At 39.5% G+C, this 18386-nt stretch overlaps 2 protein-coding genes and 1 long non-coding RNA gene across 3 annotated transcripts in view; all 3 read left to right on the top strand.

Moving 5' to 3' along the window:
- Positions 1 to 18386, top strand: part of LOC139606626 (basement membrane-specific heparan sulfate proteoglycan core protein-like) — a 372062-nt gene that overhangs the window by 127493 nt on the left and 226183 nt on the right. The window lies entirely within an intron of this gene.
- On the top strand, positions 3261 to 8003 carry LOC139606608 (low affinity immunoglobulin gamma Fc region receptor II-like). The gene is made up of 11 exons (XM_071458868.1): positions 3261 to 3324; positions 3613 to 3822; positions 4224 to 4472; positions 4991 to 5242; positions 5391 to 5507; positions 5901 to 5936; positions 6064 to 6120; positions 6222 to 6281; positions 6518 to 6580; positions 6908 to 6976; positions 7075 to 8003. The coding sequence occupies exons 1-11, from the start codon at positions 3261 to 3263 to the stop codon at positions 7080 to 7082; spliced, it is 1185 nt and encodes a 394-aa protein (XP_071314969.1). The 3' UTR covers positions 7083 to 8003.
- Positions 8548 to 9614, top strand: LOC139606761 (uncharacterized). The gene is made up of 3 exons (XR_011684678.1): positions 8548 to 8947; positions 9099 to 9134; positions 9364 to 9614. It is a non-coding gene; the product is annotated as an uncharacterized lncRNA (long non-coding RNA).

Below are 18386 nucleotides of genomic sequence, written 5' to 3'. Positions count from 1 at the left end.
AGTAAACCCACGGCCACTCTGAGAGCAGACAGGACAGTGATACCAGCAGGGGGCAGAGTGACACTGACCTGCTCTGTGTACGGCTCTGATGGCTGGAAATACTCCTGGTTCAGACGAACCTCTGAGTTTTCTCAGGCTGTTTTAATAAAACATGGTGCATCAGACCACACAGTCAGCATCTCAGAAGGAGGCATCTACACGTGCAGAGGAGGGAGAGGAGAACCAGAGCTCTTCACACAAGAAAGCTATACAGTCACCGTTGAGGAAACTGGTGAGTTTAGTTATTTGTTGTGGAGTAAAACAACATTCACTCTTTAAATCTGTTCTTCTGTTCATCAGTAGTGTAACAAAGAGACGTTTTGATACCAACAGCAAAAAAGAACCAACACAATGATCATGTGTCAGTAGCTCCTACTGTTGTGATGAAGGTGAGAACAGAGCGTTAATCCCTCTTCATGTTGAGCTCAGATTCAAGACGAGACTGGAAGAAGCTTCCTGCCTCTCACTGTATTTATATCATCTAGAAGAGTTTGTCTGCTTGTTACTGTATTTGTAAATGTTTTGTCATCCTTCAGTCCATCACTGCAAATATGAGTGTTAGCAAAGAAAAGCTAAGTCAGACAACTCATGGAGAAAACACACTGATTTGTGCAGTAGAATATCAATAACAAGACAGAAATAACTGTCCAAAGTAAACACTGAAACATCCAACTACAAACCTACTTAAACAGTCATTGAACATCTTCTCAGAAGCTGAAGTTGTTTCCATGACGTTGAGGAGTTTGATGTGTGTTGATGTTCAGTCTGACAAACAGTTTGACCTGTGACACATCAGGTTATCTGATGCAGCTCAGCAAACAGATGGTATTTATTCTCTGTTGTTTTCTAACACCTCCACCTGCTCCTGATGACGCGTTTAAAGTCAAACAAAGAGGTGACAAAGGAGATACTGTTCTCTTATATGTTCTAGATACAAAATCACTGCCATTCACCTTTATTCATCTTGAACTTACTTTACAGAGAACGATCAGACTGTTGTAGAAAATAAGTGAAGCCAAACAGCCTGTTGTGTTTGCTGTGTGTCAGTGTCAGTGTAAAGAGCAGCAGTCTGATGGAGAACTGCTGTCACTGTCTGTATGCTGAGTTTCAGCTGCTGCTCTCAGGCTGTTGGATCTGACAGAGTGAAAAACATGAAAACCATCATGGAAATAGCAGCAAAAATCATTTTCCATCATCAGATTTTCCTGTTGAATTTATGTTTCTATCAGAATCCTAACTGCGTATTTTTCTTATGTGAACAGTTTCCAATAAGGTCACTGTGACTCTACAACCAAACTGGCCTCTGATATACAGAGGAGAGAAGATCACTGTCAGATGTGAGATCCAGGGAGGTGGAGGCACTGAGTGGACGTATGAATGGAGAACACCCAGCTCACACACACCTCCATCACACAGTGAATACAGGATCAGCAGTGTTACTCTGTCTCACAGTGGAAGCTACAGGTGTAGGGGTAGAAAAGACTTGTTTTCCTCAACAGAGTGGAGTGATGTCATCAGACTGACTGTATCATGTAAGTTGAACGTCTGTCATTCATACAAAAATGTTACATGTTACAGTTTTTAAAATCTGTTCCATCTAAATACAACAACAAAAACACTTCTGACATTATTGTAGCTCTCTCCAGCTACTCAGTGGAAAATTGATTTTTTTTTTAGTGTAGTCACAAAAGACCTGGAAAAGAGCTTTTTTTCTGGAACATCAGAGTAACTTCTTATGTACTACACAGTTCCAACACATGAAAAATAAAATGTAGTAAAATTGCTGAATCTCAGCCTCCTCACCTATATTTGGTTGTTAAGGAATCCACAGCTTCCTCTGACAAATATTACAACAGATATATCATCTAATATATTTATTTTCTTCATTAACCTCTAGAGGTTTCAGGTTTTGAAAACTTCATGGAAAGAGTTTGGTCTCATTAACACCTGCTACAATATGTCTTCATTTTGTTGGAGGCTGATCTGCTACATTCACAGTGTTTCAGTCATTTGGTGATTATTGACTTTTCCTCTCAGATTCCTCTCAAGGTTTTATCTGTGATCTGCAGCACAGACCACAGAGTTTAATAAAATGGCGGATGGAGGTTTGTGTTAGTTTGTGTCAGTTTCTGTTTCATATATTATGATGAAGAGTTGGAAAATTTTGAAATATTCATTTCCAACCCAGTTGTCCTGACCGGTTCAGAGTCACGTAACATGAAGGACAAGGAAAAGCCACAGTTTCCAGTCCTTTTTCTGTTGGGCACATTTTTTTTCATTCTCCATCTCCACAACTGTTTCTATATGAACCATAGAAAATACACACCATGAAAGTGAAGGTGACGTGTCTGTGTCACCGGCTCGTTTTGTGATTTATTTTGATGCAAAATTTACAGAATAAATGTGTGAATGTTCAAAGACTTTAATGTGGACAAAGGGCTGGATGTGAGTTGGGTTAAATTAGTTTCACAGAAAATCAGTCTGATCAGAGTTTATGAAACAAGGTAATAAAGTGAAAATATTTTTCTGGGACAAATCCTATTTAACCACTGACTTGTTTTGTTTTTCACTGTAAACTGAACAGCAGATAAACCCCGGGCCTCACTGACAGCAGACAGGACAGTCATACCAGCAGGGGGCAGAGTGACACTGACCTGCTCTGTGGACCCATCATCTGGTTGGAAATACGACTGGTACAGAGACAATAAACTCTCTGAACCTCTGAACACACATGATGCTGATTTCCACACAACTGGACAAATCAGTGTCTCACAGGGAGGAGTCTACAGCTGCAGAGGAGGAAGAGGAGACCCAGTTTACTACACAGAGAAGAGTCAGGAAGTTGGGATTGACACCATTGGTGAGTTTGGAAATAAACACACAATGTAGAATAAATCTATTGTATATTCATGATGCATCATTAAGATGGATGGAAAAACATTATATCTGATGTTAATTGAATCTTTTGATGTTTTCTTGTTCTTATTATAAATTCTTGACCATGAACAGTCCCAAACAGGGCTGTTGTGACTCTGCAGCCCGACTGGACTGAGATCTACAGAGGAGAGAGGATCAGTGTCAGCTGTGAGATCCAGGGAGGAGACACTGAGTGGACGTATGAATGGGAAACTACCAGCTCATTGAAACCTTCAAATCAACATGAATACAGGATTAGTTCTGCTTCATCGTCCCACAGTGGAGAGTACAGGTGTAGGGGCAGGATGAAAAGTGCTCGACGTAATACAACAGAGTGGAGTGCTGCAGTCAACCTGACAGTGTATGACAGTAAGTCAGATCATTATCATTTAAACTGAAGATGTTAACAAGTTCAAATGTTTTTGTTAGTTTATAATCAGATTGTATCTTAATGTTTGTTCATATTATGTATTTGTTGATAATGTTCTGAGAGAAAAATGATTCCATGTCCAGAGACCAGACGTCATAACATGTTTTGATCCTGAGAAAATGACTTTCCAACAGATAAACCCCGGCCTGTCCTCACTGTGTCTCCATCATGGCTGAGTCCTGGAGCCTCAGTGACTCTGAAGTGTGAGGTTGAACATCCATCTGCAGGATGGAGGTTCTCCTGGTATAAGGCTGTTCCTGATGTATCACACACCTCCTACAGCTATGAGCTGCTCCCTGGTAGCAGCAATGGGACTGAACAGGATTCCTACATCGTCCATGGTCAGACACACACAGCAGGATATGTGTGTGAGGCTGGAAGAGGAGACCCAGTGTTTTACACTGAGATCAGTGAACCAAAGTTTGTCTGGTCTGGAGGTGAGTTTGTTGTTTCTTTGGTTTTTTTAAGACAAGAAGCAAATGTTCAGTCATGACCTGAATTCATCCATGTTTTTGTCTGTGAGCAACATTTCCTAAAAACAAATGTTGGTAAATAAACTGATTTTTACGTTCATGGTCCCCAGTGGAAGAAATGTATTGATTTCGTTTTTTTCCGTCAAGACCAACTTTACGTTTTTCAACCTACTGAAAAAAGAAAATGTTGATATTAGATGATTTTGGTTGGTTTAATACTTTCCATCCTTGTTTCCTTTTGTCCTTAATCCTCAACAAACCAAAGATCAACACAGGAACATTTACACTGAGATCTCTTTCATTTTAATATCTCTGTCTGGTTTGACTCTTCTCTATGTGTTGTTTTCCAGATGTTCATCCATCAGCATCTCTCACAGTGAGTCCTGACAGAGTGCAGCACTTCATCTCTGAGGATATCTCACTGAGCTGTGAGGGAAACTCTCCTGAGTGGAGAGTGAGGAGGTTTCCTGAGGGTGGCTCCCTGTCCTGTTCTGACTGGAGGAGAATGACTGGATCCAGATGTGACATGTTCTCATCACAGCGTAGTGATGCAGTGTACTGGTGTGAGTCTGGATCAGGAGAGTTCAGCAACACAGTCAACATCACTCTACATGGTACGTTTTATTACATTTTCTTTGTGTTTCATTTTTTCTGGTATTTGAAGTATTTTCAACGTCTCATGTGATTTAATTCATCATATCTTAGAACTGAGTTGTTGACATATACAGAGACTTTCTGAGAGTTTGATCCATGACTCTGCTACATGGTCTGTTCAGTGACTGTCTGTGACCAAACAGACAAAATAACTTCCTCTATGTTCTGTAGATTTAATGTAAATAGGTTTTCATCTAATGAAAATCAAATGTTGAAACTGTTGTTGTATTTTTATGAACAAATACTTACAATATACAATGTAGTTTATTTGGCAACAGTGATCTGTGAGACACATCCAGCAGGTTGTAAGTGAACGAGATCAAATGTCAGGTCTTATGATGATCCTGTAAAATAAATCAGAACTGCATCAGAATAAAAACAGATGTGTAATCTATTCTCATCATTACATGTCAGCTGGTTGTAAAGGTCTGCAGCAGCTGATCTCTGACTGAAGCTTCACATTCTGACTGTTTTACAGATGATTATCATGATGGTGTTATCCTGGTGAGCCCCGTCCGTCCTGTGACTGAGGGAGAGTCTGTTACTCTTGGCTGCAGATTCAGGACAGAAAAAAAACTTTCCAGTGTGTTTTTCTACCATAATGACAAACTGATCCAAAGTGATACCAGGACGGAGCTGAATATCTCTGCAGTGTCAAAGTCAGATGAAGGTTTCTACAAGTGTCAGTCCTCAGGAGAAGTGTCACCACAGAGTTGGATGTCAGTTAAAGGTGAGTGGGATTCAAATATTTTAGGATTTTTTGCTTTTGTGAACTGTGTTGACAGTGTATATTTCTGTGTAGTTTCTGTATATGTTGGATGTTTTTGTATTTTTTCAAGTTTCTGAATAGTTTTACTAACATTTAAATAATGTTACAGTAGCTGTGCCGAGACCTGGAAGCTCTTCATTTCCTGTGTGGCCGATCGTTGGGCTGGTTTGTGGAATCGTACTCATTGTTCTCCTGCTCCTGTTGTATCGCTGCAGACAGTCCAAGGGTGAGGCATGTTTCCTCTGATATTAAACACTTTACTTACTCTTTAATGATTCACATGCACAGATGTGACAAAATCATCTAAAATGAAATGTGTTTTGATCACATGCATGAAAGTTCAGAGTATTTAACACTGATTGTACCTGAACTGAAGCTAAACTACGAGACAGAATCCACAAATATCATTGTTCTTCTGTTCTATTGTAATAATACAAACATGATGACACCATTATGGGTCTGTGTGATGAAAATATCTTGTAGATGTGGTTGTGACTTATCCACACATCCAAAAAAAAATAAAAATACCAACTGTGGATTTTTGTTAAAGTTGTCATATTTTTTCAGTGTAATGGAAGTAAAATGATTAATCTGACCTTTGCTTGCTTTGTTGCTGTAGGTGATATTAGTCTTGAGGCTGAAGATGCAGAAAACGGTACAGTTTGCACCTTTTGATTAACATGGAGCACTTACAAATGCAACAGCAGGATGATTTCAGGGACTGGTTACAAGTGTTTGATATGAAACCCTGTCACTCAAAAATATGTTTATTTCACCTGCAGGTGAACCTCAGGATGTGACATATTCTTCTATTGAACTGAAAAACATTGGAAAGAAGCGTTAGTACTCCAAATATTTGTAATGTAAAAGAAAAAGTTTTTGACCTTCAGTGCCTAAAAACATAATTTTTTTTTCCTCTTTTATAAATTAATCTTAACAGACAAACATCGTGAACCAGCAGAGACCTCTGTTTACTCTGATATAAAGACAAGACCTGCAGGTACAGTCATGCTCATAGTTTGTATTGTTTCATATACAGTAGGTGATTGTTGTTGTATGTTGTGTGTCAGTAGTTTCCAGTATCTTTCCATCTCACAGATATGACATAAAACTGATAAGTTTTTCTCTTATATTTTTACTCTCTGGTCATGGTGCTGCAGATTATGAAATACTGTAGCTTGTTTGTGGAAATTCATCCATCAGCTGTGTATTATAGAGATGTGGCTTCTGTTTCAGACAATCGTCCCTTGTATGCCCAGGTGAACATCAACACCAAAGAAAAAGCCAAGAAGAAGAGAGGTTAGTTAAGTGCACTATTGTCTTGGACACAGTGAAATGCTATTTGTTCAGTATTTGTAAAGTAGGTGCTGTTTGTAATTACTGTATTTTTTAGTCATGTAAGTTTATTTGACATTTTGTATGTATGCTGAACAGCAGTTTACTTACATTTACATTATATCAGTAAAGTCTGTAAAAGCTTTAATACTCTGTTATGTAGCTAGTTTGAGCACTAGGGGCAGAATACTGTCATTTTACTCAGTGGACACATTAACCCTGACAATCCACCTCAGTTCAGTGCCTGTATCTTTGGCAACTGTCTTGATTTAATCATCTCTCCATTTATAGGAAAATCAGCTCCTGCAGCAACTGATGACTCAGTTTATTCTGAAGTGAAAAACCCAGGAGCAGCTTTTGGTAATAATGCTGCCAAGTCATTTGAATATTGTGTTGATTGATAAGTTATAACTCAGCTTTACATCTTGTCCTTTTTTTTTCTTGCTGTTTTCTTCCAGGTCTGTGAAGAGAGCTGTATCAACAAAACTGATTCATGGTTGACAGCATTTTCTGAAACCATTGTGGGCACCTCTGCTTTCCAAAGATCAGACATGCTCTCGATTTTGTACCGTTACTTTGTTAATCGATGATGTAAAAGAATGGATTTAATGTTCTGTTTTAACCCAAAGCACAAGACTACTGAGGTGTAGCCACATTTCACATTTATGCATGATGTTATTTTACAATTATTTTGTCATTTATTTGTAAAACTTTAGTAGGATACTTTGAATACAGGCTGTTACAAAGAGAGCAACAATTAACAGTTTGATGCATTATGTTCCAGCTCCAGTACCCAGGTTATTGTGCAGCTTATTACAGCTTATACAGTTATTTTTATGGTGCTAGATGGTAGATGTTAGATTTCAGCAGCAAACATAAGTAGATGAAATCTTTGGCTTGTGTTGTCATTAGTGTAGTTGCCAAATGATCTTGATAAAACAACGGGAAAACAACATGAGATGGTTTCTTTTAGAGTTTCCCCCATTTGTTGTACCACCATGAAGCAAAAATAAAGGAATCTCAAATTTCATATGATGATGCCATGCTTGTAAAATGTAGCTGTGAAAACAGTCAAGATGTATTTTGATCTTTTATCTAAAGGATATGATGCTTTATCGCTCATTTACATCTGGTTTTTTGAGTTTTTATTTTTGTATTGATTTAATTTCAGACCAATAAAGACACGGACACATCTTGCTGCCAAAGAAGAAGCATTGACAAAGTTTTAAACAACAACACATTCACGTGTACTCAGTTTTTGCAGTATTTAAGCAGCTGCTGTGTGTATCATTGCTGTCCAGACATCACAGATGCAGTGTTTTGTATGTTTGACATCATCTGAGTGTAATCCAGCTGTTGTCAATAAAATAACACCAAGATGACTGAATAGTTTTCTCAGTATTTTTTCAGAAATGTTGTTACAATTTGCAATATGTGACATGAAATGAAGAAAGGAAAAGCAGCAAGGTGGTCCCACCCTCTTTAAGTATCAAGTAATAATACATTTTACTTCTCCTGCGGGGTTTATTTCATCAGTCTTTCTGAAAAGCTAAAACAGGCTCCTGCGGTGGTTTTTAGGTGTATTTCAAATGAAATATATATCGACCACAGCACTGGACAGTGCAGTTTGAACACATCATCTGGACAGTTCATGAACAATTCTTATTATGTTATTTAACTTCAGCTCTTCTCACACTCGCTGCTGTGCATGAGACTATTTCTGTTTCTCTCACACATTCACTTCCTGTAGCTGAAGTTGTGACCACAGTTGTGACCAGAGCTTCACCGTAAAGTGGAGAGAGTCTGTGGTGGAGTAACTGAAAATGTATCTCTACAATACTTCAACCCAACTTTCTAGTGGACAGACCATACACAGTTTTGAGAGGGTTGAAAGCTGCGAGCTGCTGCTGGTGGTCAAATGCTACGTGACAGTAACAGGAGAAGTGTGAACACGTGAAAGTATAACTGTGCTCAGATCTGGTCTGGTTGTGTCAGCTTTGTGTAAAAGGGAAGGAAGCACAGACAAGTTTAACTCAGAAGAAGAAGAAGAAGTTGGAAGAAGCGTCCGGAGCAACATTTAGATGAAATGTAACTTCTGTATCTCCTCAGTCCTGCTGCCGTTTCAAGCTCTCTCTTGACGCAGCAGAGGAGAATCTCAGAGTGACAGAGCTGGATGTGAGGATGGGACAGACCTCACCCTGTGTGCTCGGGCTCTTCTGTGAGTATTGACACGGATCAAGGAAAAGGTTGTGGTGAAGTGAGAAGAAGGGACGACCACAGGTTTCCCTGGAAGTTTGAACAGAGCAGACTTGGTATCATCATGATTGTTTTGTAAGAAGGATCTTTGTTGTTTCTTTTTTTTTAGCAGTGATTTGCTACAACATTAATATTACCCAACTATAGCTGCCATTGATGAAACCCCAGTTGTTTGTTATGGTTATTGTACATTAATCACTTCTGTTTTTCTGATAATGTCCTTTAGTGCTGTGGACACTCCCCTACTATGGACACGCTGAAGGTAATTTCACAGTGTTCATTACTTTTCTTCATCAGTGTTTTCACTTAAGATGAATATTCACCCACTGCTTTACTTTAAACGTGTTCTATTTCTTTTTCTTCTCTTTTGTCATGAATTCATCTTTTCAATCTATGCATCCACACAGATCACAGTAGACTGTGAGTAGAATAGCTGCTATTTTCTGCTACTTACTGTGTAGTGTTGTATGAATGTTTGTGTTGTGTTATAGATGCTGTGCTGACCCTTCAGCCCGACCAGTCCACTTTTTTTCCGAGAGAATCTGTGACCTTCATATGTGACACGAAGGAAGGAGAAGAAACTCACTGGGAATACGCACTCACCAAGGATAAATGGCCATTTGTTCCATATAATGTCTATAAACTCTACACATTACCACGTCTCTGGACAGGCTACAGTGGTGAATACCAGTGCCTTCTTCGCCACAAGCTCTCATATGATGTGAAAACCAGTAACATCGTCTCTTTGACTGTATCTGGTAAGTCGATGTTTTATCACCATGAGAAAGTTTACCATGAATATTAGCACTTATTTATGAGCCCTGTTCATATGATTGCCCCAATTGTGTTGATATAAACAGTATAAATCTAAATGTATGTGTAATCATGTACTTTAAACATTTTAGAAAACCCTGAAATTATTACAGATAGAATAAAACAAGGCTAAAGTAAGTAGAAGTAACACGACAGAGCTCTTCACATCAGGAGTCTTACGTGTTTATCTGTGTCTGTCACTACAAAATTATGGAGGTGTTTTCCTTTGGAAACCAAAATCAGGACAGATGTGGAAGTGGTCTAACAACAGTGGGTGTCATTTTATTTGTAATTTTGGCTCTATAAATAAAATGAAGCTGACTTGAAGGTTGCTGTAATATTGTGCTGAGAACATTTCATCTTATGTCATTTTTAAGCCGTGTTACACTGACCTGCTCTGTGGCCGGCTCTGCTGGTTGGACATATCACTGGTCCAGACGAACTCCAGGCTCTGATGAAACTCTGCCTGTGAGAGATGGTGATGAAAACAGAGTGATGAGTATCTCACAAGGAGGCACTTACTGGTGCAGAGGAGGGAGAGGAAATCCAGTCTTCTACACTCATGCAAGTGATGGGGTCACAATTCAGATAACTTGTGAGTTTAATGGTTTTATTTGGAGTGAAGTAAAATGACATGAATTCCTCATCACTGCTTTAAAGCTCTGTCGTTTTCTTTGTTGATTTTATATTTCTGCTGTGAACAGTTTCCAATAAGGTCAGTGTGACTCTGCAGACCAGCTGGCCTCACATTTTCAGTGGTGAGACGATCACTGTCAGGTGTGAGATCCAGGGAGGCGGAGACGCTGAGTGGGAGTATGAATGGAGAACATCCTGGTCAACCACACATCGGACAAATGATGATTACTGGAGTACCAGAGCCTCTGAGTCCCACGGTGAGGGCTACATGTGTAGGGGTAGACACAGAAGGGACCCGTATTCTTCGACAGAGTGGAGTAAAGGCCTCAAAGTAACAATATCACGTAAGTCATATATTTGTTATGCTTTCATCTACATGAGGGACAAACGGTGGTAGTCACTGCAGCTTCTGGAAAAATATCACTCTGAAGATCTGCAGGGAAGAACAGAGACAGTGATTTTTATTGTAGAGAACTTGTGGTGTGTAATATAGAGATTTCCTCCTATAGATGAGATGAAACCACAGAGAATGACTGCTAAACCACCCCCATTAAGAAGTCCACAGTTCACTGATTTTGTCTAATAACACAACTTCCCCAGTGTAAAAACATCTTACCACACAACAAGATGAGTCATTATTAGCAAATACTGTAGCTCATGTGTAATGTCAAGTCTTTTTACATTTTAAAGTTGTCTGCACTGCAATATTATACAAAAAAATAATTCATTAAAAATTATACACAATTTTATTTATATATAATATAAACACCTAATTGCACTGCTGAGGATCATTGAAGTTTTATCCTACCTTGACCATGTAGAAATTCAAGGATGATTATGTCAAATCATTTCATTAAGGGAAACAATAATTTGCTTCTTTTATCTTGTTTGTCAATGCATACAACTGTAAACTGTATTATTTAAGGATGTGAGGATAATGAATTAAATATTAAATATAAGAAACTAAATACACAAAAATGTACACACAAATTTAACACTGTGTTTATAAAGTCTTTTTGAATTGTATTCTAGATAATATGAGAAATTCGCTAAGATATAATTATTTGCAGTTTATTTGCAGTTCAAATTCATTTAGTACTCACTTTATTCTTTGTTATTTGTTACTTATTTCTATCTTTAAACTCAATGGCAGCAAAACCAAAGGCTCAGTTGAGTGCTGACAAACGAAACATACCAGCAGGGGGCAGAGTGACACTGACCTGCTCTGTGGACCCATCATCTGGTTGGAAATACGACTGGTACAGAGACAATAAACTCTCTGAACCTCTGAACACACATGATGCTGATTTCCACACAACTGGACAAATCAGTGTCTCACAGGGAGGAGTCTACAGCTGCAGAGGAGGAAGAGGAGACCCAGTTTACTACACAGAGAAGAGTCAGGAAGTTAGGATTGACGCCATTGGTGAGTTTGGAAATAAACACACAATGTAGAATAAATCTAATGTATATTCATGATACAACGTTAAGATGGATGGAAAAATATTATATCTGATGGTAATTGAACCTTTTGGTGTTTTCTTGTTCTTATTATAAATTCTTGACCATGAACAGTCCCAAACAGGGCTGTTGTGACTCTGCAGCCCGACTGGACTGAGATCTACAGAGGAGAGAGGATCAGTGTCAGCTATGAGATCCAGGGAGGAGACACTGAGTGGACGTATGAATGGGAAACTACCAGCTCATTGAAACCTTCAAATCAACATGAATACAGGATTAGTTCTGCTTCATCGTCCCACAGTGGAGAGTACAGGTGTAGGGGCAGGATGAAAAGTGCTCGACGTAATACAACAGAGTGGAGTGCTGCAGTCAACCTGACAGTGTATGACAGTAAGTCAGATCATTATCATTTAAACTGAAGATGTTAACAAGTTCAAATGTTTTGGTTAGTATATAATCAGATTGTATCTTAATGTTTGTTCATATTATGTATTTGTTGATAATGTTCTGAGAGACAAATGATTCCATGTCCAGAGACCAGATGTCATAACATGTTTTGATCCTGAGAAAATGACTTTCCAACAGATAAACCCCGGCCTGTCCTCACTGTGTCTCCATCATGGCTGAGTCCTGGAGCCTCAGTGACTCTGAAGTGTGAGGTTGAACATCCATCTGCAGGATGGAGGTTCTCCTGGTATAAGGCTGTTCCTGATGTATCACACACCTCCTACAGCTATGAGCTGCTCCCTGGTAGCAGCAGTGGGACTGAACAGGATTCCCAATGCATCATGGAAATCCCCCAGCAGTCTAGCTCTCCAGCAGCGTAACTAAGGGATGGTTCAGGACATACCTGAGCCAGTCCTAACTATAAGCTTTATCAAAGAGGACAGTTTTAAGCCTGATCTTAAAGGTAGAGAGGGGGTCTGCCTCCTGAACCCACACTGGGAGCTGGTTCCACATTTTCTCTTACAAACGTTGACTAGTGCACCTTTAATAGTCCACATCTGAATTCAGGTGAGAAAGGCCAGAGATGGAGCTCAGAAATGACTAAGTAATGGTGCAGGTCATGATACCTCCTGCTAACAAGCTAACAATAGCAGGATTTATTTTTATTAGTTATTTCTTTATCATTTATTCACAGTAAGAAGTAGACCAACAGTGAGCTCTTCTTCTTCATCTTTATTGTGGTTGCAGCACACTGTATTTGAGTGAGTGATATTCTGTCATCCATCAATCTGTGTCTCTTGTGCTGCTCTTGCTGCTTCCTCGTTGTCCTGTCTACTTCCAGTATGTTGTTTTGTTACACACAGCACTGCCACCATGTGTCACAATACACAGTCTACAGTCACAATCAGCAGCAATGACCTCAGCTCCTTATTGAGTCACTGCTGGTCTCTGTAGCTTTTCTTCTGTCTTCATGCTGCAGTTTGAACTGTGAGTGCAGCTCAAAGACATTTGAAGACGTTTGTAAGATCAGACCTGCACCTGAATACAGCCATGTTACTTTTTCTTCAAGAAGAACAGGAAACAGCACAAAAGAAGAAAAGCTGTGATTTTAATGTCAGCAGCCAGAAATGTCTCCATGTGTATGAAATAATGTAGTGGACCTTACTCCAGACTCCACCTCAAGCCAAACCACTTGTTTTATGTCATCAGTTGACAGCACACAGCTCTGCCTACAAAGGAATAATGTTGTTTAGGTTGAAAATCACCGACTGCAAATGACTTCACTTCTTCTTAGAGTCCTGAGGCTTCTGAGGCGACTGTAGCAGCAGGCTACATGTGAAATGTCACAACCAGGCAAGGACTCTGGACGCAGGTGCAGGAAAGTTTCACAAAAAAAAAAAATCTTTATTTCTAAATCAAGCTCGAGCAAACAAAAAAAATCCTGAAAACTGGAGGGACAGAACTATGAGATCAATAACAAAAAAATCACTCAACGAGGAACTAGAAATAAAACCAAAAGGAACAAGGTACCAATTAGATTCGAGGCTGTGGAAGGCGAGATAGGTCGTATACAGACGTCGACATAAACGACACACTGGCAACAGACAAGGGGAGACGCAGACTCTTAAACACATGGTAACAGGGGACAGGTGGAAACAATCAAACAATCAAACCAAGACACACGAGGGAGGGCAAGTGACCTGAAATGAGAGGAGAGTTACTCTTTCAAAATAAAACAGGAAATGACAAGACAAGACATGGAGACAGGACAAAAAAACCCAACATGACCTCACCGCGGTGTGACATGAAACTGCAAATATCTTTCATCCATTTCACCAGTTTTCAGCCCACAGGCCCCATTAAACACTGGAAGGTGACAATGATTCAGTGAGGAAGGTTTTCATTGTTTGAGTCTCAGTCGTCAGTGATCTTGTAGAAAATGTCAGCTCTGAAATGATGAATGTTATTGATGCTGTTTCCTCGACGAAGGCAAAGGTAAGAAAAAAGAACATGGAGAAATGTTAGTCTGTGAAGAAATTTAAAAATAGATTTAAAAAGCTGAGCGCAGGTGATGGAAAACACATATCCAGATGTATTATGACATAAAGAGAGACTTTTGAACTTTCAAATTTTAACTGGTGAATGCAAGACAGTCCTTCTCTGACAGCAGGGGTGCACCCTGGATAGGACGCCAGTCTATCTGACATATAGACACAAACAACCATTCACGCTCACATTCACAGCTACGAGCAGTTTAGAGTCACCAATCAACCTAATGTGCACGTCTTTGGACTGTGGGAGTATCGGAGGGAACCCACACAGACACAGAAAGGCCCCAGGCCTGGAGTTCAAACCCAGAACCTTCTTGCTGTGAGGCAACAGCACCAACCACTGCACCACCGTGCCGCCCCTTCTCCAACATCACTGTCAAAAACAATAATAATGCATGTGCCTGTTGACAGGCTGACACACTCTCCTGTGTCAGCAGCCCATGAAACATGACATTAAAACAAAATCATTCTAGAGTCACCCAGACTGTTCATTCAGCTACAGGCTCATCTGTACCATCTCTTCACAGGAAACAACGACCAACAGTTTTATTTGGAGCTGCAGCACAGAAAATGAGGAAATAGTCTTTAGTTTAATGTGTTCTGTCAGTCAGATGACGTGTTTCACACCTAGTGGGTTATACATATACCACACAGAGGCCAGAGGGAGTGTTCAAGGTGAAGAACAGTGTGGGAACTTCATGTCAAATTTCCACAAACTCAACTTTCTGGCTCTAACTGAACCTGTTGTCTTCTGATGATGTTTCAGACTGAGAGATAAATACTGAACGTGCACATCTTAACCTCACCACCAGTCACTGTATTAAAGAAATTGCTGTTATCTGTTGATGTGCATTACACTTGACTTAATGACTACCACTGTGCACATCCTGTATAGTATATGACACTTCTTCTCTTCTACTTACAAACACAACATGTGTGGTGTGAATGTGCTGCTGACTCTAATTCTTCCTATTATGCCAACACATCTTCATGTGTGAGGAAGAACTTGTCTGTCACCCCAGCTGATAAGACTTCATTCTTGTTAGGCTCTAGTTGTCAAGTCATTTTATACCAACAGGAGCGAAACAGATGCAGTGGTTTATTTTAGTGTTTGGTTTATTTGACAGTTTTTCCTCATTGTGCTGTCAGTTTCTGAAGATGTGCAACAACAAACTGTCTTTTTCATGTTGTGGCTGATGGGTGAATATTATCTCTGCAGCTGTTATTGCTGCACAGTTGTAATTCAAGGCTTCATCATAAAATGAGCAGGTAGATCACACAGTTCCAGCAAAGAAGAAACGTTTTGACCACGTTTTATATCAGTTACACTGTGGAGAGTATGAAGCACACACATACAGGACGTACTGCACATTCCTACACACTACAGTCACACATATACATACTCTAGATACACACAACATACACCTCATGGGCCAGACACAACCTTTGTACAAAGACAGACGGATATACTATATTTAAGTATTGGCAGGAAGTGTAAACCTGTCAAAGTGCCCTGTGGTCAAAGACATATCTGAGTTTTGTGTGAAACGGAAAGAAGAACAAAGAGGCCGAACTCAGAGGGAGGAGTTGAGAAAAGTTCTCATCTTATATTTGTATGGAACATAACTTCTTCTTCGTCTTTTGCATCGATCTTCTCTCTTTGTCTTTGTGCTGTTGTTATTAATACGAAGTGGAATCATTTCCCAGCAGCAGAGCGACAGGGTCAGAGCTGGATGTGAAGATGGGGAACACTTTGCTCTGTGTTCTGTCATTATTCTGTGAGTACATCAGTCATTTTCCAATTCTGTGACTTTCAGAGGCAGAATCATGATTTTATCATCATGGTGGTTTTGGAGGCAGATCTTGGATCAGAGTGGTGGACTAAATACACAAATCCACCAGTTATATATCATTTTATATATTTGAGTTTAAAGAGTTTTGTGTGTTTCCTGCCTCGTTAGCGATTTACAGAATATCATGTCAGAAATGTGTTGATAATCAGCAGCTGCCTCTGTTGAAACTCCAGCTGGTTGTTAAATGTTTATCATGATTTTGACTGTTTGTCAGATGGATCATGTCTGATGAGGTTTCAATCTTTATTTTAGTGCTGAACACACTCTTCTATGGAAAGACTGAAGGTAACCAGTTGTTTTTCTTTCCTGTTGTTTCTCACTTATAAAATATTGTCTTTAATATCTGTCTCCTACTTATTATCAACGATATCATTTTTAATCACATCCTCTTAGTGCTGATATATTATCACATATGTAGCATTTTATTTTAATAATATAATGATATCATTAAACTAGACTAGATCAGTGCCTAACAGTGTGAAATTGCATATTTTTCAGAGCAGTTGATGTTGGTGTTTATGTTTTCTGTGTAGTGCTGTATGCATGTTGTGGTGTTCATGTATGGAGATCAAATGTTGTGCTGACCCTCAGGCCAGAGTCTGTTCCCTTCATACCAGGGACGTCACTAGGACTGAAAGACAGGGGGGGCTTAGCCCCCATGGTTGTAGGTGGGAATGTGTGCAGCAAATACTTTTCCTCACACCTCAATAGGCTTCATGAATGAATGTATTATTAGTTGTGGAGCATTTATCAGGACCTGTTATCGGGCTCACTCTCTCTTCTTTCCCTGCCTTCTTTGGAAGACCCCCTGCCTTTCCTCTCCTCAGTCTTCATGGTGTCTTTTTGTCGTCTTTTTATATATTTATATTTATGTTTTTAGATAATATCTAAAAATATATAGTTTCATAACTCAGTTCTTTCTTCTTGCATGGTGTCCTTCCAAATGTGACTGAAGACAGTCGACCAATACATTGAATAGAAGGTAACATAATGATGTGGTGCGTTGCTTAATTAGTTTAGTCTCTGGTAGTTTAGTTCAAGGTCCAAGTGAAATTTGACAACACAGTACAAATGAAGTATGAATCAATCTTTCTTCTGCTTCACAACTCTGCCAACTGTTCATGGAAAGTTAACGTTGCTTAACAGAGAAGCGATGACATGCAGCTTCCCCCTGGGTCCCTCTGCCCGCCTGTCTGCCTAGTACAGCAGGGGAAACAACCACAAGGACCATTTTAATCAAATAATGACAACTTGTGTTATTATTTATTTCAACTCATAGTCTTGCTTCTTTACGTTAAGTGCATGCCTGCACTGCTTTCTTATTTATTTTTTTTAGTCCAAATTATTATTATTGCTATAATTATTGTTGGGGGGGCTTAGGAACATTTTAGGGGGGCTTCAGCATCTAATGATATCCATGCTTCATACAGCTGGGTTTAGTTTTCATGCGTTCATCTGGTGATTTTAATGGGGCAGGGCAGTGAGCCACCAGAGGGCACTGATGAGTCTCCACCACAGGTACAGTCAGTCCCAACAGTCCTGTGAGCAGCACAGATCATCTCACTGAACTTAGGTTATTAGCATGTGTGCTGACTGCCACAGTGTCTTCTTGGCATCACCTGCAGGAGAGAGTCAAGTTAGAAAGTGAAAAGTTCTCAGCAGAAATGCTCTTTTCAAAATAGTTGTTCAGCCTGGTTGGGATCTGGTGACAGCGACGGCTTTAACATATGATTCACAATGTTTTCATTTGAGTGAAACCATTCAGTGAGCTCCTGTGTCCTGTGTGAAATCATCTGTATCTTGTTAACTTCAAAAACATTTAACTCCATCACAATGTCTGTCGAAATAATTTGTGGTTTGTCGTCAGTGTGTTGTACTTTGGTGTGATTTCATAAACTTGTGGAACCAAAGAGACTAAATTGGGTGAAATCAGACAACTTCACAAACAATTATTTATGACTGAGACAATGATGGTTTCCAGTATGATATGAAAAACATGAATTTAAACCAGTTGAGCAGCTTTTAGATTTTTATCAAATAGATCTCAGAGGTTGAGTCAGTGTTTCCTTCAACTGGCTGCTGCCAAACTTTGTCCTTAATCCCTGTTTGTATTCATGTTTCTGGTGAATGAAAAACTTCCAGCTCACACACACCTCCATCACACAGTGAATACAGGATCAGCAGAGCTACTGAGTCTGACACAGGAGACTACAGGTGTAGGGGTAGAAGTGATTATAAATTAACAGGGTGGAG

The sequence above is a fragment of the Trachinotus anak genome, unplaced genomic scaffold (genome assembly GCF_046630095.1).
Source record: "Trachinotus anak isolate AG129_WGS33_773 ecotype Australia unplaced genomic scaffold, CSIRO_AGI_Tana_v1 ptg000023l, whole genome shotgun sequence".
Classification (NCBI taxonomy): Eukaryota; Metazoa; Chordata; class Actinopteri; order Carangiformes; family Carangidae; genus Trachinotus; species Trachinotus anak.
Note: the sequence above shows the minus strand (reverse complement) of the source record. Positions and strands in the feature narration are given on the sequence as shown.